Consider the following 27,599-nt stretch of genomic DNA (forward strand, 5'->3'; position numbering starts at 1 on the left):
CTTTCACCAGGCGCGCGCGGTCCGGCCGGTAGAAGTGCGGCTTGCACTCTGCACAGACCTGGCAGTCTCTGGTGATTGTCTGTACTTCCTCGACGGAATAGGGCAGATTGCGGGTTTTGACTAGGTGGTACAACCGAGTGACCCCCAGATGGCAAAGATGTCGTGCAGGGCACGGAGCTGGTCCACTTGTGCGCTGGCACATGTACCTCGGGAGAGGGCATCTGGGGGCTCGTTGAGCTTGCTGGGGCGATACAAGATCTCGTAATTATAGGTGAAGAGCTCGATTCTCCACCTCAAGATTTTATCGTTTTTGATCTTGCCCCGCTGCGTGTTGTTAAACATGAAGGCTACCGACCGTTGGTCAGTGAGGAGAGTGAATCCCCTGCCGGCCAGGTAATGCCCCCAGTGCCGCACCGCTTCAACGATTGCCTGGGTCTCCTTTTCAACAGAGGAATGTCGAATTTCGGAGGCATGGAGGGTGCGGGAAAAGAATGCCACGGGTCTGCCTTCCTGGTTTAGAGTGATGGCAAGGGCGACATCTGAAGCATCGCTCTCTACTTGAAAGGGTAGTGACTCGTCTACTGCACACATCCTGGCCTTGGCTATGTCCAAGCGAATACGGGCGAAGGCCTGTTGTGCCTCGGCCATGAGGGGAAAGTGAGTGGACTGTATCAGTGGGCGGGCCTAGTCCGTGTATTGTGGGACCCACTGGGCGTAGTAGGAGAAGAACCCCAGGCAGCGTTTGAGGGCCTTGGGGCAGTGGGGAAAGGGGAGCTCCATGAGGGGGCGCATGCGGCCTGGATCGGGCCCCAGGAGTCCGTTTTGGACTACGTGGCCGAGGATGGCTAAGCGGTTCGTGCTGAATACGCACTTCTCCTTGTTATAAGTGAGGTTGAGGAGAGATGCGGTGTGGAGAAATTTGGCAAGGTTGGCGTCGTGGTCCTGCTGGTCATGGCCGCAGATGGTGACATTGTCTAAGTACGGAAACATGGCCCACAGTCCGTACCGGTCAATCATTCGGTCCATTTCTCGTTGAAATACCGAGACCCCGTTAGTGACGCCGAAGGGAACCCTAAGAAATTGATAGAGGCGACCGTCCGCCTCGAAGGCAGTGTAGGGACGGTCCGATTTACGGATGGGGAGCTGGTGGTATGCGGATTTAAGGTCGATCGTTGAGAAGGCCCGGTACTGTGCAATCTGATTGACCATATCAGATATGCGAGGGAGGGGGTACGCGTCGAGCTGCGTGTACCGATTGATGGTCTGGCTGTAGTCCATGACCATCCTGTGCTTATCCCCTGTCTTAACCACTACCACCTGGGCTCTCCAAGGACTGTTGCTGGCCTCGATAATACCCTCCCGAAGCAGTTGCTGGACTTCGGACCTGATGAAGGTCTTGCCCTGGGTGCTGTACCGTCTGCTCCTGGTGGCGACGGGCTTGCAATCTGCGGTCAGATTGGCAAAGAGGGAGAGAGGGTCAACCTTGAGGGTCGTGAGGCCGCAAACGGTGAGTGGGGGTAGGGCCCGCCGAATTTGAGGGTGAGACTCTGGAGGTTACATTGGAAATCCAGGCCCAGTGATAGTGTAGCACAGAGATTGGGGAGAACGGACAGGCGGAAACCGCTGAATTCAACGCCTTGTACGGTGAGGTTGACCATACAGAAACCCCGGATCGGGACAGAGTGGGATCCGGCAGCCAGGGCGATCCGCTGGTTGACGGGATGGACCGCGAGGGAGAAGCGCCTTACCATGTCCGGGTGGATGAAGCTATCGGTGCTCCCGGAGTCCAGCACGTTGAAGGTTGTGTGGCCGTTGACGAGCACTGTCGTTGAAGCGGTAGCCAGGTTCTGAGGACGGGACTGGTCCAGCGTCATGGAGACGAGCAGTGGGCGATCGTCCGAGGATTCCGACGAGGAGCGGCAGCGACCCGGATCCCGCGGTCCAGTCCCGAGGGGGGCACAAAATGGCGGCGTCTGAAGTACCTGTGGGGAGGAAGATGGCGGCGCCCATGCAGCGCACGTTGCGGGCGCGGGGCAAGATGGCGGCGCCCATGGTGCGCACATTGTGGGGGCGGTGCAAGATGGCGGCGCCCACTGGCCGCACGTGGACCTGGGGGGGGAGATGGCGGCGCCCATGGTGTGCACGTTGTGGGGGCGGTGCAAGATGGCGGCGCCCATGGGCTGTACGTGGACCTGGGGAGAGAAGATGGCGGCGCCCACTGGTCGCACGTGGGCCCGGGAGCAGAGGATTGTGGTGCCCATTGTGCGATCAGCTGAGGGAAGGGAGAGAAGTCGGGCGCGATAGCGGCAACTGCGCGGGCCTGGCACACCGCCGCAAAGTGGCCCTTCTTGCCACAGGATTTACAGGTGGCGGCACGGGCTGAGCAGCGCTGGAGGGGATGCTTCTGCTGGCCGCAGAAGTAGCAGCGGGGACCCCCAGAGTGCGCGGTGTGGCGGGCAGCGCAGGCGTACTGTGCGGGAGCTGCCCCAGTTGGGGGGTCGGTTGCGGGGTCCACGAGGGGTAGGATGGGCAGGCCGCATGGCGGGCGGGGTAGGACTGTGCATTACGGGAAGCAACTGTCATGGAGAGCGCTAAAGTTTTTGTCGCCGTTAGGTCGAGCGCGGCCTCTTCCAGCAGTCGTTGCCGGATGGGATCCGATGCAACCCCATCATGAATGCATCACGCATGAGGAGATTGGAATGTTCTGCGGCCATGACGGCCTGACAGTCACAGTCCCGTACTAGAGGGATAAGGGGCCGCCAGAAGTTTTCAATCGACTCACCAGGTAGTTGTACGCGAGTGGCGAGTACATGCCTTGCAAACAGAGTGTTCGTCTTCTGAACGTAATTTTTTTTAAGGAGTTCCATGGCACGTGCGTAATTCAGCGCATCCTGAATCAGCGGGAACACGCTGGAGCTCAACCTTGAGTAGAGTAGCTGAATTTTCTGAGCTTCCGTTGGTTCTAGATTCGCTGAGGTGATATAGGCCTCAAAGCAAGCCAGCCAGTGATTAAAGTCTTTTCTGGCGTTTGGCGATTGCAGATCCAGCTGCAAGCAATCTGGTTTGATCCTGATGTCCATGATGCGGAAAATCTCACTGTAACAAATTGATGCGCCATCAATTGCACTTAAAGACTCAAATCGGTACAAGAGAGGCTTTATTACAGTTAGATGTTTATCCTTCGACTGCAGCTGGTAGAATGGCAGCTCAGGAGAACTCATACATATTTATACGGCTCCCTGTGGGCGGAGCTAGCCGGCAGGGGCTACCAACGAACCTGTAATACAGGTACTGCTGTACATCCCCTAATACAGGTACACACACAATTACACAGTGGTGGATCACCACAGGTACACTGTGGGAGAATTCAGAATGTCCAAATTACCTAACAGCATATCTTGTGGGACTTGTGGCAGGAAACCCACGCAGACACGGGGAGAACGTGCAGCTCCATACAGACAGTGACCCAAGCTGGGAATTAAACTCTGGAGCTGTGAAACAACAGTGCTAGCCACTGTGCTATTGTACCGCCCATGAAGGTACTCATAGTCTTGGATAGTTTTACCAGAAAGATGTATTAATTACAAGCAATCCCATACATAGATAATGTAGGTCCAAGCTGGGAACTGTCTCCGTGCCTGCTTCTACACACGGCTCTGTCTAATACCACATTGACCGCTAAGTCATCTCTTAAATACCATCTCTTAAATAACTGTGGACTCAGTCCTACCTTAACCCTCTATGTGCCAGACCCTTCTACTACAATAAGCACTTCAGATAGGTCACCCTTCAACTATCCAAACTAAATTGCATATCACACATTTTTGATCTTGATGAACGTTTGAATTGTGTGTTTGTGGATTAACTGCCATCTTCATTTATCACTTAATACTTATGGATCCATTTGTATTAAATCAAGTAGCTCATTTCCATTTTTAAAGCGGTAAATTTGAATAATTCAGAATAACTGTTCACTGTAGAACTCGACACTGTGCCAGTGGAAGGAGGAGAATGTTCAAGGGCTACAATCATCCACTACAGCGCGGACATTATAAATACTTGTAAAACATGAACCTCATTAGATTTTACCAATTTGTTCTTCAACTCATCGGAGAACACTTAGTCTGGAGAATCTTTAGTACAGGATAGTTTAGTACAGGATTTCACAGATGCTGCGGAGGGAAGCACTTTCTGGTGTGCTAGACAATGAGCAGGTGAACTCAGTGGAGCAGACACATATTCATTTATTGCAAAAAAACCCCACTAACCTGAAGTAGTGTAGAAATGTAAAACTTTATTACTCCTTGTGCTTTAGACAATAAAGTTAAACCATAACCGACTGTTTGCTTTTTAATGCAGTGCTGCTTAAATCTTAGACAGCCCAGCTTTGTAGCACAGTCCCTTTTTAATCCTGCAGCGTTCTGTGCAAAGATATATGGTCACTATTTATTTTCGTCCATTTTTTCCCCTTAGTCATGGAGGTCGACAGCACAGAAAAGACCCTTCGGCCCATCATGTCTGCGCTGGTCAAAAACAACCATCTTAACTATTCTAATCCCATTTTCCAGCACTTGGCCCATAGCCTTATATGCCTTGGCATTGCAAGTGCACATCTAATTACTTCGTCAATGTTTTTTTAACAAACAATTTTATTGAGGTATTTTAGGCATATAGGAAAAGTGACGGTGTACAGTACAAAAAAAAAGAAGTCAAGACACAAATTACAAAATAAACATACTGCAAACCACGGCTTTGTTCACGCACGGACCTGCCTCAATACCCCCCTACTCTACTCTACCCTTGCCCCCCCTCCTCCCCCGCTGACGCTTACTCCTCTGCGAAGAAGTCAATAAATGGCTGCCACCTTCGGGCGAACCCTAGTAGCGAACCTTTCAACGCGAGCTTGACTTTCTCTCGGCCAAGAAAGCTCGCCATGTCCGATAGCCATACCTCAGCCTTCGGGGGCTTTGAGTCCCTCCATGCTAACAGTATTCGTCGCTGGGCTACCAGGGAAGCAAAGACCAGAACGTCGGCCTCTCTCTCTTCCTGGACTCCCGGGTCCACCGAAACCCCAAAGATTGCCACCTCCGGGCTCATTACCACTCCAGTTTTCAATACCCGGGACATGACATCTGCGAATCCCTGCTAATACCCCCTGAGTTTAGGGCACGCCCAGAACATGTTAACTGGCCCTCCGGCGCATCTAGTACACTTGGCCTCCAGCCCGAAGAATCTGCTCATCCGGGCCCTCATCATGTGGGTCCGGTGCACGACCTTAAACTGGATCAGGCTGAGCCTGGCGCATGTTGCGGTCGTGTTCACTCTGCTCAGGGCTTCTGCCCAGATACCGTCCTCCATCTCCCCCTCCGAGCTCCTCTTCCCACTTAAGCTTCAGATCCTCGGTCTGCGAATCCTCAGCTCTCATTACCTCCTTGTAGACGTCGGAAACTCTACCCTCTCCCACCTCTCTCCTAGAAACTATCCTGTCCTGCCTCCCCTTTGGTGGGGGAGGTGGGAAGAACGGCACCAGTCTGCGTACAAAATCCCTCACCTGCAAGTATCTAAAGTCGTTCCCTCTCGCCAGCCCAAACTTCTCCTCATGCTCGGAAAGCTCCCTTCCAGGAACAGATCTCCCATCCTCATAATCCCCGCCCTCCTCCACAGTCGAAACCCCCCGTCCATGTTCCCCGGGGCAAATCGGTGGTTGCCGCAGATTGGGGTCCATACCGATGCTCTTGCCTCCCCGACTTGCCTCCTCCATTGGCTCCAGATCCGAAGAGCCGCCACCACTATCGGGCTGGTGGAGTACCGTGCCGGCGGAAGCGGCAGAGGCGCCGTGATCAGGGCTGCTAAGCTAGTGCCCCTGCACGAAGCAGCCTCCAATACTTTGTCAATGTTATCAGGGTCTCTGCCTCCACCACCCTTTCAGGCAGTGAATTCCAGACTCCCACCACACTCTCGGTTAAAACCTTTTTCTTCACATCCCCTATAAATCTCTTGCCCCTTACCTTAAATCTATACCCCCTGCTCATTGATCCCTACACCAAGAAGAAACATTTTGTCTGCCTATTCTATCTGGGCCCCTCATAATTTTATACAGTCTCCCCTGCTCCAAGGAAAACAACCCCAGTCCATCCAATCTCTCTTCATAGCTAAAACTCTCCAGCCCAGGCAACATCCTGGTAAATCTCCTCTGCACCCTGCCCAGTGCTATCACATCCCTCCAATAATGTGAATTCCAGAACTGCACACAATACTCTCGCTGTGGCCTAACCAACGTTTGAGACAGTTCCAGCATAACCTCCTTGCTCTTAAACTCTATGCCTCGGCTAATAAAGGCAAGTATACCATATGCCTTCTTAACCACTTTATTCACCTGCCCTGATACCTTAAGGGTTCAGTGTACATGCACACCAAGGTCCCTCTGACCCTCGGTGTTTCCCAAGGTCCAGCCGTTTATTATGTATTCCCTTGCCTTGTTTGTCCTGCCCAAGTGCATCAAGCCAAATTTATCCCGATTGAGTTCCACTTGTCACTGATCAGCCCATCAACCAGCCCGTCCATATCCTCCTGTAGTATAGGGTATCCTCCTCATTATTTACCACTCCACCAATTTTCTATCATCCGCAAACTTACTGATCATCCTTCAAACATTCATGTCAACATCATTTATATAAACCACAAACAGCAAGGGTCCCAACACTGATCCCTGCGGGACCCCACTGAACGCAGGCTTCCAGTCAGAGAAACACTCCTCAACCATCTCCCTCTGCTTTCTGCCACTCAGCCAATTCTGGATCCAATTTGCCAAATTTCCTTGGATCCCGTGGGCTCTGACCTTCATGATCAGTCTCCCATATGAGATCTTATCAAAAGTCTTGCTGAAGTCCAAGTAGACTACATCAAATGCATTTCCCTCATCTACACACCTGGTCAGCACTTTGAAATATTCAATTAAATTAGTCAGTCGTGACCTCCCTTTAACAAAATTGTGCTGACTGTTCTTTTTTTTAAAATTTAGATTAGCCAATTATTTTTTTCCAATTAAGGGGCAATTTAGCGTGGCCAATCCACCTACTTTGCACATTTTTGGGTTGTGGGGGCGAAACCCACGCAGACACGGGGAGAACGTGCAAACTCCACACGGACAGTGACCCAGAGCCGGGATCGAACCTGGGACCTCAGCGCCGTGAGGCGGTTGTGCTAACCACTAGGCCACCGTGCTGCCCTGTGCTGACTGTTCTTGATTAATCCTTGCCCTTCCAAATACAGATTAATCCTGTCTCTAAGAATTGATTCCAATAGTTTCCCCACCACTGAGATTAGACTGGTTGGCCTGTAGTTTCCCTTCCTCCCTTCTGGAATCATGGTACCTTCTTACAAAACTGACTACCATCACATTGACCAGCGGGACATAAATGTTTACAGCCCAGAATCAGCCGATTGTATCTTTGCTCGATAACCCAATGCTAATCTGATGGACCTGCTGTCTAAGCACAGCCATGTATTTTGTTGCACTTCAAACATTTACCCATAATTCCCTTAAAAGATGCAATATTCTCTGTCTCTCCCATTCCCAAATTTGCCCTAATACTAATACACTTGCCTCCTTTCTGTTTCAGCTTTTCCCATGTTATATGCGACTGCTGCATTGTTGGTTGTTCACTCCTTCCTACTAACTACCATGTTTAGACTTGGTGGTGGGTTTGCAGCCTGATGCCTTCCCGACAGTTAACCTATCCCATTAATGTGGACTGGTGGACAGCACCCATGTACCAGTCGCTGGATTTCTATCATACTCTAGCCCCAATTATGCAAACCTAGTAAAACTAGGATTAAGCCTGTCCTGTTTGCAGACATCCCTATGCCCAAAGCTCAGGACAGAATACATCACTGAATTTTGTAATATAAACCCTGCTCCAGGCTCCAGGCATAGAAAGCAAGTCCAAAGAGCATGGCCCTTTGCATACTTGGCTGGAGAACTCAAATGTAGCGAGATAGCAACTCTGAAAGGGGTGCAACAATACCAATAAGAGGGAAAGTTGTGACATGGACATTAAAGTAGATTAGTTGTTCACAATGTTACAATGGAGACAGGTGGACAGTATTGCTCCCTTTGTTGTTGAAGTGTTGGAAGGTGCCACGCCAGAGGAACTTGGCCCTATTCGGAACTGTAGGTTCAGTAAAAGCAAAGGTGCCAAATCTATGGAAGGAGATCAAGATCCAGTTAATGTGGTCACACAGCTTCCATATACCTAGCTGCAAATGAAGATTGGTTGCTGGTATCTGGAGGTGGATGAAACTAGCTGGTGCAGTGATAAGGTCACGGCAACCCTAATTTCCATGGGAATGATTAACCTTGATTTTGATTGGACAGCAGGTGAGACAGCTTTGTGGCAGTTAGTCTTGTGAAGTGGAAGGTCCTGAAGATTGGACACTGACCTTTTGGAGTTGTGAAGGAGAATGTAGACACATACCACAGGTCATTGAACCTGCCTTTGTTGGCCCTTATTTGACTTCAGTTCCTCACTTCAATTATGCTGTACATTTGAAACAAAAAAAAGGATTATTACCTCTTTGTCTGGCGAAATATCAAAGCCTGCAGAAATCAGTTTTTCTTTGCTGATTATTTCTATGACCTCCCAGTTTTTGTCCCTCCTGCCACTCGCTATCCAATAATTTGAAGAGGGCAGGCAGATGACTTGTTTCTCTCTGGCCTCCTCTCGCATCTCTAGGAGCAACAGCAAGGAAAAACTGCCCCCCCCCCTCCCCATGAGGAAACAGTGAGGAACCATTTTTGTCTCTGCCTATATAGTAAGTGTGCAGGGGTCACAGGCTACAGCCTGGAAGCTTCCATTACATGGCACACTTGTTGTGTTATCATGCTGCACTATCAAATCTCATTTTGAACTGTAACATATTTCACCCTGAAAAATAATTACATAAGTTTACATGGGGTTGCAGTTGCATTCGTTGGTTTAGCACAGTGAGCTAAACAGCTGACTTGTAAAGCAGAACAAAGCCAGCAGCGCGGGTTCAATTCCCGTACCAGCCTCCCCAAACAGGCGCCGGAATGTGGCGACTAGGGGCTTTTCAGAGTAACTTCATTTGAAGCCTACTCGTGACAATAAGCGATTTTCATTTCAAAGTTGCTCCTGCATTACAACAGTGACTACACGTCAAAAAATACCTTTGGGATATCCTGAGGTTGCAAAAGGCATTACATAAATGCCATTTATTTTTTGTTCCCTTTATTCCCTTCCAGTCAGGGAACACTTCAGCAGTCAAGGGCATTCAGCCTCTGATCTTCGGCTAAGCATTCTCCAAGGCGGCCTTCAGGACTCGCGATGATGCAGAATCGCCGAGCAGAAACTTATAGCCAAGTTCCGCACATGAGTACGGCCTCAACCAGGACCTTGGATTCATGTCGCATTACATTTGCCCCCCACCATCTGGCCTGGACTTGCAAAATCCTACCAACTGTCCTGGCTTGAGACAATTCACACCTCTTTAACCTGTGTTATCGCTCTCTCCGGTTGCTCCGTCTGGACCTGTAGACTTAATTACCTGCAAAAACTCATATTCAAAGTATCATATTTCATCTTTGACTTTGTCTATATATATGTTTCTGAAACCTACCTCTTCATTCACCTGAGAAAGGAGCTGTGCTCCAAAAGCTAGTGATTCAAAACAACTTGTTGGACTTTAACCTGGTGTTATAAGACTTCTTACTGTGCTCACCTCAGTCCAACACCGGTATCTCCACATCATTTATTTTTTGATTTTCCCATTATTTCTACAGTGTTGACAACTCTGCGTCATTTGGCTTCTTCATACAAACTTTAACAAATCTTAACATTAAATCAGGCATTTAGTTCATATGAGAAATGGTTCTTGGAATAAAATATCAATGTTTTCAATGATTATAACTTTGCAATACTTGTCATTTGTATAGAAATTTATTCTTCAAATTTTTGACCTGTAATTTGTATTTTAAGCCAGTAGAGGGACCCCTCTCCCTTGTTTCAGATGTCCTCTGTCCTCTGGTGGCAACAGATCAAAATGCCTAAATTAAAATCAAACTTGCAAACTGAGAATGACACTGCTCTTCACTGCAATGTTTGCCTTTCATTACTGGGAGCTACAACTGCTGGAATAAGTTCCGAACTCCACCCTTTAGTTAGTTCACCCCATACACTCATTCAGCTGAACCAGGAATGAATAAGAGTTCACCTGTCTACCATTTAACATTGAAAAGCTAAATAATTGAACTTTGTGTGAAAGGACATGAACAGAACTGCAAGGCTGAATTCTCCTTTTCACATTGAGAACACCATTGATGAGATAAGCTGCCTAGTGCCAGATAATTTGGGGTTTTCACATAGTCGGTGTGAAAACTGCCACACTTGGAGCACGTACATCATCACGCTGCCGGCGGAGAATCGCGGTGGGGGCCTCTTTCAATGGCCCCCGACCGGTGCCGCGTCGACCGCGCACAGGCGACTGGCGACGATTCTCCGGTGCCGCCCCAGAAGCAGTTTCGAAGGAGTCAGAGGGATAAAGGTTAAAGGGTATGGTGACCATTATTGCTATTTGAGTGCCCCACAACCCACTTCCTGGCTACTCCCCACTACTCCACCCAACCCTGGCAGAAGCCCCCTGGCCAGCGGTATAACTGTCAGCAAACGATGGCGATGTTGGACACCTTCCGTAACCCCTCTCTCTCTCCCTCAGCAGCAGCCACGCCGGTTTCACGATTTTAAAAAGCACAAGTGAACCACGCCATCAGGAACTCGGCCCATTGGAGGCGGAGATTCGAGAAGGCCCTGGACAATACCAGGTCAGGCCTGCTAATGATATGCAAATGGTGCCTACTGTACGTGCGCAGTGAAACATATTGACGCCGTTTTCGAGGTGACGGAGAATTGCAATTTGGTGTCAAATCGGCACTTGCTGCGATTTTGCCGTCGGAAGCTTTCTCCGCCAAACCGCATTTCTCAATTTTCGTGTTGGCTAAATGAGAATCCCGCCCTATTTATTTGTAAAGACGAATTAGTTGTCAAAACTAAAACCAAATAGCTTCATAGTAGTCGTCTAATTCAAGAAGGTCCGGCACCACTGTCTCAAAGCAGCTGGGGATTTCCAATACATGTGAAAGTCTCCCATACCTTTTCAAAAATGTTTCCAATTAAGGGGCAATTTAGCGTGGCCAATCCACCTTACTCTGCACATCTTTGGGTTGTGGGGGTGAGGCCCACGCAGACATGGGGAGAATATGCAAACTCCACATGGACAGTGACCCGAGGCCGGGATCAAACCCGGGTCCTCAGCGCTGTGAGGCAGCAGTGCTAACCACTGCGCCACCACGCCACTCAAAAATCTCCCATACCTGATGAACAATCAAATAAAAGTATTTGATTTGATAGAAGGAAATGCAACCACAGCAAAGCTGGAGTATTGCTGAAAAGAGAGACATGCTGTTGTAGCATTCTGTCTTGCAATCATCGGGACAGAGCAAGAATACCAACTTCAAAGGAAGCAACAATCCATACAGCTTTGCAATTTGGTATTCTTGTGTGTCCTGATGAGTGCAAGGCAAAAAGCTTTGGTAGCATGTCTCTCTTATCGTAAAACTCAACTTCTGTACCATCACACAGCAAAGCTCTCAGTTGTTAAATTTTTGACTCAATGGTTTATCAAAGGAATTCATAGGGCTGTATCAGAGGTAAAGCTTCTCAAATTCTCCTGATGCTTCAGTGAATAAATACACCACAGGGTATATGACTGAAGTATGTAGAGCAAGAAAATCCCTGCGTCAATCCTTGGTTTGTGCTGAGTTCACTGATCAGGGACGGGACTTCAGTGAGAGTGCTGCAATTTGCTTCAGGTGTCCCAGGGACAATGGGAGGAAGATTCAGCCAGGATTCTATTCCCTGAGCTTTAACATGGGGACCCCTGCCGGAGAGTGTGTGTGTTCTTGGAGGATTAACAGAACTTTATAGAGCTTTAGCGACTGAGTCGCAAGTCAGAATGGTGGGACCATTTACAGCTCAGAAAAGGAATAAGCAGCAGGGTATGCACAGTCTTTTTCCCAGCGCTCTGGCATTAGCATCCCACCTCTGGGTTGACCGACTGTTAAGGGCGGGATGACGGGCCCTTTCTGTCAAAGATGTCTAAATAAACTGGTCACAAGGACCTCCAGAACCTGGATTTTTGTGGCTGCAGCAAGAAATTAATTTTGTCAGCCAAGCAGGTGTGGAAGGAAGTTGTTAAGGATGTCGACAGCAGATAGGTGGTCTCTCCAACCGAGAGATGGTGCACCAAGAGGATCCAGGACCGGACCCAGGCATTTTTCAGGTAAGTCCTGACTCTTGCAGCAGTCTGGATCAGTGTGTTTTCCCGCTGGTATCACAGTGAACCTGGCTTGGGGGTGAAGATTCCTGTCGGGCCTTCATTTTATTAGTGGGATGTAAGTCAGTTTCACGCTGGCTGCAGCCTGTTTTCAATCTGTGGAGATGCCAGCGTTGGACTGGGGTGAGCACAGTAAGAAGTCTTACAACACCAGGTTAAAGTCCAACGGGTTTGTATCAAACACTAGCTTTCGGAGCACTGCTCCTTCCTCCTGAGGAGGGCACACACACATTCTCCAGCAGGGGTCCCCAGGTTAAAGCTGTAAGACTTCTTACTCTTTCCAATCTGCCATGGCGGGAACCAGTGGAGGTTACCGCAGGAAATCCATGCCGGCGTATACCCGATTTCTGGGCCTCCAGCTAAATTCTGTCCCCCCCCTCCCCAAACCACCATTCAACCCATCAGTGGGGGCAGGGGAGACCAGGGAGACTGCCTCGGGTCCCAGATGAAAAATAGTGTGGGGTTGGCGGGCGGCAAATGCCACAGGAACCAAACCCTTGCCAAATAACTGCTTTGCTAAGAGGTGGGAGGAATATGAGAAACAATCTTTGGAGGCTGAAGGACAAAGTGATAATCTTGAAAAAATGAATTGCCTGACTGGGTATAAAATATTGGCACAATGAAGGATCACTGGAAAGGCAACTGGTGAAGCATAACATATCTTTCAAATTCTGAAATAATCCACCAAGAATAAACTGCTGATACTAAATGCACAGTGTACAATATAAAAGCAAATAAACTATGCTCCTGAATTTTGCCAGTTGGACAAATTTTTAAGCCTTGGCTATATTCCTACTGACATTAATGGAAGGACACCAATTAGTAAGAAATGAGAAAGTGCTGCACAGACTGGATTTTTTTGGCACTATAATCCTGTTAAATTGATTCAAACTGCTTTTGATTTTTATTCATGTGTAGTTAATTTAGAGGAAGAAAAGAGATTCGGAATATGACCTATTAATCAGATCTGTAACATGGAGGATATAATTATGAGTTTGTAATTTGTGTGTCTTTGATTATAATAAGCATGGGGGTGGAGGATGTTGACTGAAATTATAAACATGGAAATTATTGCTTGATTTGTAAGGTGATGAAAGATTAGCAGAAGCATTTCTCCTTTGCAAAGGACATATTTTGAATGGGTACACCATGTACAAAACGTTTGCACTGTCGAAGCTGCAGTGTACCAATTCTGCCAAGTGTGACTGGGAGTCAATGCGCTCTATCGCCTATGCTCATCCAAAGTTACTTTACAAAGTTCATGAGAAGTAACGTTTCACAAGCAATGTGACAAAAACCGGAACTATGGCTTTACCTATCTCAAGTTCAAAGCGCTGATAAACTTTATAAATTTGACCATAGTATGTCAATTATTTGTAAATGTCGTCACTGTCTGCACTCCCCTTTGATAGAGAGCTGACTGGTGGTGATTTAACCCAAGGGATACCGCAGCTCAAGCAGGGTTGAGAAGGCAGGGCCTTTATGAAAAAAATAAGGCCCTCAGTCAGTACAGGAATTAAATCCATACAGTCGACGTCACACTGCATCACAAACCTTAGCAAACTGAGCTAACCCACCATTTCTGTTACTGTGCAGTGCATTATTGACCAAAATTGAGGGCACTTCACCATCACTGGTAGCACACAGCAGAAGACTGGTTGTTTTTGGTGGTCTGGACCTCATTATCCATTGTTTCTCCCCCAAACCAATTAACTGAATGAGTACATTTGCTCCCTTGAGTAGTAATAGTTGTGTGTCATATAGCACCTCTAGCATTCTGCCTTTCTGCTGTTTCAACACTGCGTATCATGACCAAGACTGCCATACTCCGGAAAAACCCTTCCATGTGCTAACCACTTCTGTTCAAGGCTAGGGAGAACAATCATGGGCCCTGGTGCTTCTCCTATTTCCAGGCCCCTTTCCCCACCACCTGCCTCCCACTGCCAACCCAACCTGCCACCCTCTGCTTCAATCATTCATGATATTTTCTCCTCTTTCCAGATTCACCAATCAAAAGGTCCTAGTAAAATGATACTGTCCATTGGGGCAGCACGGTAGCATGGTGGTTAGCATAAATGCTTTACAGCTCCAGGGTCCCAGGTTCGATTCCCGGCTGAGTCACTGTCTGTGCGGAGTCTGCACGTCCTCCCCGTGTATGCGTGGGTTTCCTCCGGGTGCTCCGGTTTCCTCCCACAGTCCAAAGATGTGCGGGTTAGGTGGATTGGCCATGATAAATTGCCCGTAGTGTCCTAAAAAGTAAGGTTAAGTGGGGGGTTGTTGGGTTACGGGTATAGGGTGGATACGTGGGTTTGGGTAGGGTGATCATTGCTCGGCACAACATCGAGGGCCGAAGGGCCTGTTCTGTGCTGTACTGTTCTATGTTCTATGTTCTATTGTTTACATCTGGTTACAAATATCATCCTATCTAAATGCAGCATGGGCTATTAATTTTTAGAACAGCAACTAAATAATAGTGTTAGTTTGCGTGCACCCTAAAGGTGATCCCACGGTGACTATTAAGCAAATAGAGAATACAAATTTTTCTTTAATTGCATCATGCAATATTATTAATTTGACAGGAAAATATCCCAGTGGTTATTTATAACACTGCAGGCGATAACACTGATTTCACCGACTGCTCAGACCTGATTAGCATGTTCTCCATATTGCGCCTTCATTTCACAGTGTATGGTGACAGTAAATTCATCTTTAGGGAAAAGATTCAATACTTGCAACCCAGATAAACTGCACAAATCTTTTCCATTCCACAGAATAAGTAGAAAACTTTTTTTTTTGCCTGGGTGCATGATATTGTTCAAAATTATTATTTCATACAAGGGGTGTAATTAAATTCTATTTTATCAGCAATCTCACAGGGCAAAACGCTCAAATGACTCCTCGGCATCAATGTGGAATGATTGAACAGTGCAGGGTTTCACTGTCAGTGAGAAGAGTTGGGGCCCTCAGGAGTCTCTGTGCGGTATAACATTTAAGAGGCCAGAGCACAAAAACTGATTGGTTCACAATTATACCTGTTTTCTTCAGCAGCAGGTTTGAAGACTCTGCTGATTGTTGCTTCTCACTGCAACATATTTTCAAGATCTTCTATGCTACACAACTTTATTACGATATTTCATAACCTCAAAAACCCATAAAAGCACAAAGGTGGATCGGTAAGTAGAAAAAGGGCAAGATTAGAGTAACTGGAAAAGACTCTTGAGAATCATGTGCAATGTAAACAGGTTACTGATTCACTATGAACCCATTATGCACTCCTATCCTGGCAATTTTACCCCACAAAGCCTACCCAGTAAACCCGGCTTGAGTCACTGTCTGTGCGGAGTCTGCACGTTCTCCCTTCGTGCACGTGGGTTTCCTCCGGGAGCTCCGGTTTTCTCCCACAGTCCAAAGATGTGCAGGTTAGGTGGATTGGCCATGCTAAATTGCCCTTAGTGTCCAAAATTGCCCATAGTGTTGGCTTGGGTTACTGGGTTATGGGGATAGGGAGGAGACGTGTGCCTGGGTAGGGTGCTCTTTCCAAGAGCCGGTGCAGACTCGATGGGCCGAATGGCCTCCTTCTGTACTGTAAATTCTATGATTAGCAACAAAATAAACAGAACTCCAGCCATTATTCCATCCTCTGTTTGCTAGATAACTACAAATGACAAAGGTCATCTAGCTCAGCTTATCTCATCCATCCAAAGGATATAAATAGATATATGAGGAGCAGGAGTTAGCCTTTTGACCCCTCAAACCTATTCTGTCATTTATTAACGTTGTCTACATTATACAATTGACTACTACAACTCAAAAGTACTTAATTGGCTGTAAAGCAATTTGGAACATTGTGAAAGATGCTCTATAAATGTAGGTTCCGTGTTTCTTTCATTACATCTCCAAACAGTAGGTAGAGTGGTTGTAGCAATGGTGAAATTAGAGGCCCAATGCTGATACTATAAGGATAATTAATCACAGAGCAATGAACTGATATTAGGAAAGTGGCTACAAAGAAATCCTTACTTTTACAAAATAATTCAACTCTGTAGCTAATGCAATCTTACCATTTGGATTTCTCTGGCACCAACATACAAGGCATGTCTCACAGCGCCAGGGACTCGGGTTCCATTCTGGCCTTGGGTGACGGTGTGGAGTTTGCACTTTCTCCCTGTGTCTGCGTGGGTTTTCTCTGGGCTCCGGTTTCCTCCCACAGTCCTAAGAAGTGCAGCTTAGGTGGATTGGTCATGCTAAACTGCCCTTGAGTGTCCAAGGATGTGCAGGTGAGGTGGGATTATCGGTTATGGGGCGAAGGCAGGGCAGTGGGCATTGATAGAGTGCTCTTTCAGAGGGCTAGTGCAAACTTGATGGACAAAATGGCTTCCTTCCGTACTGTAGGAATTTTATGGTCTAATATACCATAAATGGCATTGGCCCCCTTTACACTAATGACACCATACCCAGGATGGTAAATTTTTCAGAGAAGAATGATAAATGGTCCAAAAAAACCTTACAACCTTAACTTAAGAACGGGATTGTTTCCTCTTCCCCAAGAAACTGCCATACAAATTGTGCTGTGCACTGTGAATTTACAGTCCCTCTGGCATTAACAAAGGATGGAGTAGAGATTTTTTAAACCTTCCTTTAAGCAATCTCCTCGTGACAAATAGGGATTTAATTCCCAGACTTTGCAAAAGTAATAAAACAGGCGATAGGGAGACAAGATCCTGTTTTGTATCAATCCTGGTTTTTAGTTTCTTACATTTATTTTGAAGAGGCCTAAGATTCTCAAGCCTCTGGCACATCAGCATGGCATGTCATTAGAATTTTGTCTACTTTAGGGTATAGTGAAAATTTAGACTGCTACTTATATGCTGGTTTAAATTCAAAAGAAAATTTTGAGACTAGTACAATATTTAATTTTGTGGTATTAAACATGAAAAGTGACCCACCCAAACCTTCAGCGCACCCTAGCCCCTCACACCCACCCCACACACTCACCTTACCCCCCACATTCCCACACATCCCCGAACCTCTCACCCACTCACCTCACCCTCCCACACAAACTCACCCCTGTTATGTTTCTTAAAAGAATGCTAGAAGTCGTTCAGCAATTGAAGGATGGTTTATTGTGCTCCACAATAAATTACTTCGTTAGCTTTTACTTACAGAATGGCTTGTAAAGATACTGCTTTTCTATGCTCTGCAACTAGGCCTAATCACTTGCACCCCTGAGCTCAACTTCCATCCTGTCCTGCTCCCTTGCTTCTCCGGCCAAAGTGAGCGAGGCATCACTCTTATATGTCCCCGTGCTGCCCCCTGGTGGTATTTCCATTTCCCATCAGCCCCTTCTGTACACACTCAGGCGAGGATCACTACATCCCCCTTTTTCACTTTTTTTTTAGTTGCAGAGCTGTAACTAAACACAAATTCAAACAGTTAGGTTTATATACAAAGACAAGGCAGAGCAATGATATTGTCAGTCCATGTTCATAAATTCAGACGGTTGGGTGCACGTCTGATCCGGGTAGACCTCCTGAGTGGGCATGGAGATCCAGAGTCTTTTACGTCCATTTGGACACCTGCTGCTGGAGTTCCAGGATGTTGCATGACAGCGTCCTGCAGATCTAGTGTTGGAAATACCTGTCGACGAGGTGTAACTTTTAGAAGGTCTCGACGATTTCGTCGAAACAGTGTTCCATCGTCAGACTGCACTACGTAGGATCGTGGCGATATTTGCCGGAGAACCGTCGCCATTTTAGACCAGCCCCCAGCTGGGTGTCGCAACCTCACCATATCGTTGATTGCCAATGGATGCAGTACTTTTGCCTGCCGATCATAATGCTGCTTTTGTACCTGACGTTGGTGACGCATCTTATCCAGGACTGGCGAGTGATCGGGATTGGTGAATTGTAGTGCCGGTAATGTTGTCCGCACATCTCTGTTGAAGAGCATTTGAGCCGGTGATAGTCCAGAGCTCAAAGGTGATGATTGGTATGACAAGAGGGCCAAGTGTATGTCGGACTTTGAGTTCGCAGCCTTGCTGATGAGTTGTTTGATAATGTGGACACCTTTCTCCACCCTGCCATTCGATTGCGGAAAGTGTGGACTCGACATTACATGCTTGAAGTTGTAGTGCTTGGCGAAGCCCATCCACTCCCAGCTGGAAAAGCAAGGACCATTGTCGGACATGACCGTCCGTGGGATGCCATGCCTGGAGAAGGTTTCTTTGCAGGCCTTGATGACTGATACCGCTGTGAGATCCAGGAGTTTCAGTACTTCTGGAAAGTTGGAGTAGTAGTCGATGAGCAGAACATAGTTGCGGCCCATGGCGTGGAACAAGTCAATGCCAACTTTGTCCCACGTGGCCATCTCATGCTGCTGCAGTGGCTCCTTGCATTGTGCCGGTTGATGTCTTTGACACGTGTCACAGGTGAGCACCATGTTCGTTATGTCCTCGTTTATCCCTGGCCAGTAAACGGATTATCATGCTCTCCTTTTGCACTTTTCGGCACCAAGGTGCCCCTCGTGAATCCTGCGGAGCATGTCCGCGTGGAGCACCAGTGGGATGACGATTCTGTCATTCCGCAGTATGATGCCATCCACCATGGACAGTTCAGTTTGGACGTTTTGGAACTGTGGGCACCGCCCTCTTGGCCAGCCATGCTGAAGGTTGTGCATGACTTGAAGGAGGGTGGCATCTTCCCGTGTCGCCTGACGAATTTGCTGCAGCCTCTCGTCTGTTGCTGGGAGTGTCTCCCTGCACCACTGTGCATGAGCTTCCACATCATTAATGGAAGCCGGAGGCGGATTGTCAGCGTCAATGGCTTGGGATAAGATGTCAGCTATTATTAGGTCCTTACCAGGGGTGTAGACCAGCGTGAAGTCGTACCTCCGCAACTTCACCATCATGCGTTGTAGGCGCGGCGTCATATCATTGAGATCTTTGTCGATGATGTTTACCAGCGGCCTATGATCAGTTTCCACGAGAAACGTGGGGAGACCGTACACATAGTGGTGGAATTTGGTCACGCCTGTGATCAGCCCTAGGCACTCCTTCTCTATCTGTGCATACCTGCACTCTGTGGCGGTCATTGCTCGTGAAGCGTAAGCCACTGGGACCCAGTCCGACTGGTCATTCTGTTGCAGTAGCACCGCACCAATTCCATGTTGACTGGCATCGGTGGAGATCTTTGTAGGTTTCGACGGGTCAGAAATGCCAGCGTTGGAGCTGCCATCAACTGGTGTCTCAGATCATCCCATTCATCTTGGTGATGTTGGGTCCAGGCAAACTCCGTGTCCTTCCTTGTCACTTTCCTTAACGCCGTCGTCCGTGCTGCTAGGTTCGGTATGAATTTACCGAGGAAGTTGATGAATCCCAGGAACCTGAGCACCGCTTTCTTGTCATGTGGCCGCTGTATGCTCTGAATTGCGGCGATCTTCTCAGCATCCGGCTTCACCCCGTGCTCTGATATTGTGTCACCCAGGAAGGTCAGAGAGGGCCGTGCAAAGGTGCACTTGGCCTGGTTGAGCTTCAGACCAAAGTGGTGGATCCTTTGGAAGACTTGCTTCAACCTCGCAATGTGGTCTTCCTCTGTCGTTGACCATATTATGATGTCATCCACATAGACACGGACGCCTTCAATGCCTTCTGTCATCTGCTCCAATATTTGGTGAAATATTTCGGATGCAGATATAATCCCAAAGGGCATCCGATTATAACAGTACCGTCCAAACGGCGTATTGAAGGTACACAGCAGTCGGCTGGAATCATCGAGCTGCATTTGCCAGAAGCCCTGTGAGGCATCAAGTTTGGTAAATATGCGAGCTTGTGCCATTTCGCTCATTATCTCCTCGCGCTTGGGGATAGGTAGTGTTCCCTGCGAATGTTCTTGTTCAAGCCTTTGGGATCTAAACAGATCCTGAGTTCACCAGACGGCTTCTTGACACACACCAACGAGCTGACCCAGTCAGTCGGCTGTGTGACTTGTGATATAATGCCTTGAGATTGGAGACGTTGAAGTTCAGCTTTTAGCTTGTCCCGCAATGGAGCCTGCACCCTCCGTGGGGCATGAACGACTGGTATGGCATCCTTTTTGAGCAGGATTTTGTATTTGTAGGGTAGCGTACCCATGCCAGAGAAGACGTTGGGGTACTCGCTGAGTAGCAGCTGTATGTCATCGGCAATGCGTGATGAGTCAGCCGCGTGCATGAAGATCCTTTGAATTAGCCGCAAATCCTTGCAGGCTTGAGCACCTAGCAGTGAGGATCTTTTGTCATCTACAATTTCAAATCGTAGTCCTGTTGTGACTGTCTTGTTGGCAACTTGTAGGTGGCAGGATCCCTTTGAGATGATCTGGTTTCCGTTGTAATCAGTTAACTTGCATGCGGCAGGTAACATCTCATGCGTCCCTGGGACGGATGCTAGATCTTTGCTCGTCATCAAGTTTGCGGATGCTCCCGTGTCCAGCTTGAACGTGATGGGGAAGTCATTGACTTGCACCGTAGCACTCCATTCGCTTGCGGAGTCGATGGCATGCACGTGTCGAGGTTTTGTTGTCAGCTCCTGTGGTTCCGCTGTGGCGTTTATAATTCCAATGCCGTACGTGTTCTCCTAGGAGTGGAATTCTTCGTGGTCAGATAAATTGTCTTCGGGTGCCGGAGTGTCCATTACATCAACTGTCCGTACTTTAAAGTTTCCATGCCTTTGCATTGTTGAGTACTATTTGGCTGTGGACTGACATTGGGAAGCAAAATGGTTCATTTTTGAGCACTTTCTGCACCTTTTTCCTTGTGCAGGACATTGCCCTTTTAAATGGCCGGAGCCACAGTGATGACACGTCATGACGTCATGCGTATGTTGCGTTCGCGCATGCGCAATGCGACTTTCAGTCCGGGGCCGGTATTGCGAGAAGTGCGCATGCGCATACCGAGTACTTCCGGGGTCATGTCCTTCGGGATGGCGCGCATGCGCAGACGGGCCGGCAACCGGAAGAGAGCGCCCGTGAGGAGAGGTCACCATTTTCACATCTGCCTCGTGGTGAGTATTTTCCAAGGTATGTTTGTCAAACAGCTCCAGTAACTGCTGCTTTTTCTGCTCCTGTAGTAAGCATTTATCTATGGTGGTTCTCAGTGTTAAGTCATTTTGCAGCGTTAATGATTCTTTTAGATTTCCGTCGGCAAGACCATAGATTAATTGATCTCTGATGAGTGAGTCTGTTAAATCACCGTAGTTGCAGCCTTGTGCTAGCAAGTGCAGATCTGTTACAAAGTGGGAGATAGTCTCCCTGTTTTTTTGGAATCTGTTACGCAGGTTGAATCTTTCAATGATTTCATTGGATTGTGATTTACAGTGGTCATCAAATTTTGCCACTATCACTTGATACTTGGTTTTATCTTCAGTATCAGCATACGTAAAAGAGTTATAAATGTCTATTGCCTGCTGGCCTGCCGTTGAGAGCAAAAGTCCAATTTTTCTGTCATCGGTGGCTGCATTTAAGTCCAGAGCTGACATGAATAGCTGAAACTGCTGTTTAAACATTTTCCAGTTGCTATTTAAATTACCTGTAGTTCTCATCATCCCTGGAAGTAGCGTGTGATCCATTGCTTCAGAAGGTCGTCTGGAGTCGAGAGGCTGCGAAGTCTTCCACAGTCGGGCGGCCGGCCTGTTGCTTTTGCTGGTTGCGTTGGTTCTTTCTGTTCAAAGAAGCCACTCCTGTACCATGTTATGTTTCTTAAAAGAATGCTAGAAGTCATTCAGCAATTGAAGGATGGTTTATTGTGCTCCACAATAAATTACTTCGTTAGCTTTTACTTACAGAATGGCACTTGTAAAGATACTGCTTTTCTATGCTCTGCAACTAGACCTAACCACTTGCAGCCCTGAGCTCAACTTCCGTCCTGTCCTGCTCCCCTGTCCCTCCAGCCAAAGTGAGCGAGGCGTCACTCTTATATGTCCCCGTGCTGCCCCCTGGTGGTACTTCCATTTCCCATCAGCCCCTTCTGTACACACTCAGGCGAGGATCACTACATCCCCCTCACCTCATCCCACAATCCCCACCATTCAGCTCACTCCTGCCATCCCTCGACATACCCTCACTCCACATATCTTTTTTAAAAATAAATTTAAAGTACCCAATTCATTTTCTTTCACCAATTAAGGGGCAATTTAGCATGGCCAATCCACCTATCCTGCACATCTTTGGATTGTGGGAGTGAGGCCCACACAGACACAGGGAGAATGTACAAACTCCACACAGACAGTGACCCAGGGCTGGGATTCGAACCCAGGAACTCAGTGCCTGAGACAGCTGTGCTAACCACTGCGCCGCCCCTAAGCTCCACATATTCACCCTACCCGCCACCCCACACACACTCGCCATCCCTTCACCTCACCCCTCCCACTAACAGCCCCTCACATCACTCCAACACCCCCTCATCCACCTCACCTCATCCTTCACCCTTTAATCTCACCTCCTCAACACGTTACCACAAACCCCTCCATATACCCCACCCTCTCACCTCACCACCCTCACCTCACCCGAACACCCCCCCCACTGCTCACCTCACACGCATTGCATGCCACCCTCTCAAGTCCTCACCTTATCCCAACCCCTTCACCCCACCCTACACACACACCCTACCCTCCACCACACTCACACACCATTCACCCCCTCACCTCACTCTCTCACCCCCACCCTCAGCGACTCACCTTACCCTATCCTCATCTCATCCCCATACACCCTCACCCATCCCGCCCTTATCCACTTCACCCCCTCATCTCCCCACCTCATCCCCACCCGCTTCACCTCCTTCACCTCATCCCCCCGCCTTACCCCACAAACCCCTCCGCATACCCCCACCCTCTTATCTCACCACCCTCACCTCATCCCAGCACACATCCTCACCCCTTACCTCACAACTCATCGCATGCCACCCTCTCAAGCCCTCACCTCACCCCCACTCCCTTCACCCCACCCCAAAAGCCATGGCCCGACTAACTCCCACCCAACCCACTCATCCCTCTCACCATCTCTTTCACCCACTTACCTCCCCACCGGCCCATTGTTTGGCAGCATCTGTACCCCCCTTCCCCCTATTCTCCCCAGTCCCACCTCTAACACATTGCTGTGGTAATAATTTGGAGAACTTCTCTTTCATGAATTCATTTATGCCAGGTCTGACTCAAAATGCAATTATTTAGCGATTTAATTGTGCAGCTGCAGAACACATCCCAAATTCATTGGCCATCACCTTTACAAGAACTTTTAATCTAATTTTTCACCAGTCTTCATAAATTCATTCATGGCCATTGAGTTATTTGCGGAGTAGCCCAAAACATAGACAGGTTTGAGGTGAAGTGGGTGGAGGATGAGGGAGGGTTTTCCAACTACATTGCACTGTTTTTTACTGATGCATAATTGTTTGCTAAATTTACTGAAGTTAAGACTGAATGCCTCAGAGTATTTCACAGGCATCATGGATCTTTGTTCCAGACTCTCCCAACAATAAAGGACTTCCACCTTTCTGCCAACTGCCAGCCTTTCAATCTGTGTGTCAGTTTAACAAAACCAACCTTTTTTTGCAGGCGATCAGTAATAATTCAGATCATTTGATGGAACAATCAGAACCAGTTAGGTTAAAGCGCAGGAACTGGTGTACATCAGTGCTGCACTATCAATTACGATGAGACGAGAGTAGAGAGTAATCGAGGCTTTATATGTGGCCTCCCACAGCAGCTGGCGAAATGGCTGCTGTATGGAGAGCACACACATTTATACTCCGCCTACTGGGCGGAGCCAGCAGGCAGTGATCTACCCCCGTACCTGTAGTACAGGGGCCTTACCGTAATACCCATACATACAATATAATACAACAGTGGTGACTACCACAATCAGATATTAATTTATCCCAAATTCTTTGATCTATACAAACAGGATACAGTTCTTTTTAATGAGTTGTTTTGAGAGTTAAGCGTGCTTTTTCAGGGAACAATTTTGGTGTAAGGGTGAAAGCTTATGCTATGTGACTGCCGTGCCAATAATGTTAGCACTAATTTTGGTGCTAATTATAATTCCAAATAGCCTGAATCTGCTAAATCAGACGCTTGCACTGAAGCGTGCATTAGATACAATTTTTGTGTGGCAGTATTTGTGAGCTCCTTGAACCCACTTTGACTGAGCGTGTGGAGTGCTCCGGCTGGCGCACAGCAGCAGATTTCAGAGTGGCTCAGGGACTGAGAGAGGGTGCATAGGTTCTCAGGCACAGCACTAGAGATCCCGGTGGAGGAAGTCCAGACAGAGCAGGAGTATTATTCTGTACCCACAATGGCAAATTTGTCCACTACCCCTGGATTAACTGGTGCTGCTGTGCCTGGCCTCATGTCCTCATCTCATTCTTTATCCAGACCTGGAGAGATCCCTCGCAAGATGACAAGCAGTCACATTCTCCCGGTGATTCCTGCAAGCTGTCCCAACAAGGCAGAAGAGCACATATTGGGGCAGCACGGTAGCATTGTGGATAGCACAATCGCTTCACAGCTCCAGGGTCCCAGGTTCGATTCCAGCTTGGGTCACTGTCTGTGCGGAGTCTGCACATCCTCCCAGTGTGTGCCCTTAGTGTTGGGTGGGGTTACTGGGTTATGGGGATAGGGTGGAGGTGTTAACCTTGGGTAAGGTGCTCTTTCCAAGTGCCGGTGCAGACTCGATGGGCCGAATGGCCTCCTTCTGCACTGTAAATTCTATATGTGCAGAAGAGCGAATATCTGAGAAAAATGATGTTCGGGCATTGGTCAGGTTTTAACAAAGTGTCGCAGATTGTCGCCTGATGTTTTTCAAAAGTCCTCTTCAAATCTCCAGTAGCAAGAGAAGAACAAAATATGTTTTAGATTTGAGTAGCATTCAAATTCCTCGGCAATGATTTGTTAACTCCCATTCAGCTGCTTGCTGTTAGGGGAGAGCATTAGGCCAAGTACTAGCCACCAAAATTCTGCGCAGCCTTGTTATTGAGCGCTCGCAGGCAATCGAAGTGGAAACTGTGACTCAGTCTGCGTCCGTATCACCTCTGAGTCAGGAAGTCGTGGATTTTAAGTCTCACTTCAACACTTGAGTTTAAAAATCTAGACTGATGCTCCAGTGCAGTGCTGAGGGAGTGCTGCATTGCTGGAGGAGCCATCTTTCAGGTGAGAGGCTAAATTGAGACCCTGTCTACTCTCTCAGTTGGCCATAAAAGATCCCATGGCACTTTTTCGTAGACGAGTGGCTGAATTGTCTCTGGGGCGATGTCAATATTAATTCTTTAACTGACACTAGATAAACTGGTCATTATCACATTGTTGTTTGTGTGGGGGCATACTGTGCACATTTTCTGCTGTGTTTCCTATATTTCAACAGTGACTATGGGCGCAATCCAAATGCCGCGCTTCGCCCAAACAGCAGCTCTCCGTGCGCAGCGCAGCGTGGACGGGATCACATTTTAGTAGTCTGCAGATCAGAGTGAGGCAGCTAGTCTCACTCTAATGTGCAGTTTCCAGTTTCCTGCGTTGGCATCTATCCCCTTCTCCTCGGAGACCTCGGTTGAGCGCCATTCAGGACTGATCCCTACAAATGGGGATCAGATGGAACGACACTCATGGGGATCTCCCAGGGGATTGGAGGCCCCCAAGGTACTGGTGCCACCTAGGGACCCTGGCATCGCCAGATTGAAAGGAGCTGTAGGCTACCCTATAAACCTCCCTTCCCCCCAATCCTCAACCCATGATCTGCAAAAGTAGAGGAACATTTTTAAAAATTGGAGAGAAGGTGACTCCATTTCGCAGCACCCTCTCCCTCACTTACCTTCCAGTGCATCCTGCTGCTGCTTTCAAGCTGGAAGACCTCTTATTGGCCCTCCAGCTTTGAAGCCCGCCCAACGTTCTTAATTGGATGACAAGGCTCTCCCCTCGCCATTAATTGGCTGTTATGGGGAAAATCGCATTGGAGGACAAACTCCCACACAGTGTGGGAATTTATCCCCGATTTGAACCTGATGGCGGGATCCAGAGGCCCACAGAGAAAATCCTGTCCAAAACTTGGGAGAGGAGCGCAGTGGCTATGCGAGTGGCCAGTAATACTGAAGTAGGGAAGGTGGGCAGGGAAGGCAAGAAGGAGCAGACAGTGCATGTGGGAAGGTCTGATTGAAGGAGATCACTGAGCTGTGCTAGGACAAGACTTTGAGAAGTTTGAAAATGAAGACAAGAAATTTGAAATCAGAAGGAGTAACCAGACTGTGGTGATATGCATTACTGTAAATACACGAAGACTAGCTAGACACTAGAGGGAGCAACAGAGACATCATGACACAGACATTTAATCAATAGGCCAGTAAGATAGGACACGGCCAATGGGCATTCACGACACACACAGAGGTGACACTACCACAGGAGGGCATTACACCAACCCATATATAAGGACACAGCACACATGATCTTTCTCTTTCCAGTGGAGACACTTAGTGAGTACAGACAGGGTTAATGTGAAACACATCACAACCACCACGTGGATTGTAGCAGACTGGTTAGATAGTCTGAGTAGCTATAGCAGGATTAATAGAAGAGTTGAATCCAAGTAGGAGAATTATTAACAGTTTAATAAATGTGTGAAAGCTATCTCCAAGTCTGAACCTTCCTTTGTCAGAGTGCACATCAAGGAAGCAGCTTATGGTACGTCAAGAGCATAACAAAACGCAGACAACTAAAGGAAACACTGTAGAGAACTAAATAAGAATTTAATAGTGAACTCTGGATATATTTTAAATGAAAACCTCATTCGTTTCTGATGTAAATGGGAATTTTAAATTTGAGCTGCTGCTTGCACTTATAGAACATAGAACAGTACAGCACAGAACAGGCCCTTCGGCCCTCAATGTTGTGCCGAGCCATGATCACCCTACTCAAACCCACGTATCCACCCTATACCCGTAACCCAACAACCCCCCCCTTAACCTTACTTTTTTTTTAGGACACTACGGGCAATTTAGCATGGCCAATCCACCTAACCCGCACATCTTTGGACTGTGGGAGGAAACCAGAGCACCCGGAGGAAACCCACGCACACAGGGGGAGGACGTGCAGACTCCACACAGACAGTGACCCAGCCGGGAATCGAACCTGGGACCCTGGAGCTGTGAAGCATTTATGCTAACCACCATGCTACCCT

The 27,599-nt window shown here is 47.9% G+C and overlaps 1 protein-coding gene across 1 annotated transcript in view; it reads left to right on the top strand.

Moving 5' to 3' along the window:
• Positions 1–12,312: 12,312 nt before the first annotated feature.
• Positions 12,313–27,599, top strand: part of LOC119962250 (zinc finger protein 623-like) — a gene marked incomplete at its 3' end in the record, with an annotated part of 39,257 nt that continues 23,970 nt past the window's right edge. The window contains exons 1-2 of the mRNA XM_038790240.1: positions 12,313–12,357; positions 14,991–15,108. Of these exons, the coding sequence (XP_038646168.1) occupies positions 12,313–12,357; positions 14,991–15,108 (163 nt within the window). The remainder of the gene's footprint in view (positions 12,358–14,990; positions 15,109–27,599) is intronic.

The sequence above is a fragment of the Scyliorhinus canicula genome, chromosome 2 (assembly GCF_902713615.1).
Source record: "Scyliorhinus canicula chromosome 2, sScyCan1.1, whole genome shotgun sequence".
In the NCBI taxonomy this organism is placed as follows: domain Eukaryota; kingdom Metazoa; phylum Chordata; class Chondrichthyes; order Carcharhiniformes; family Scyliorhinidae; genus Scyliorhinus; species Scyliorhinus canicula.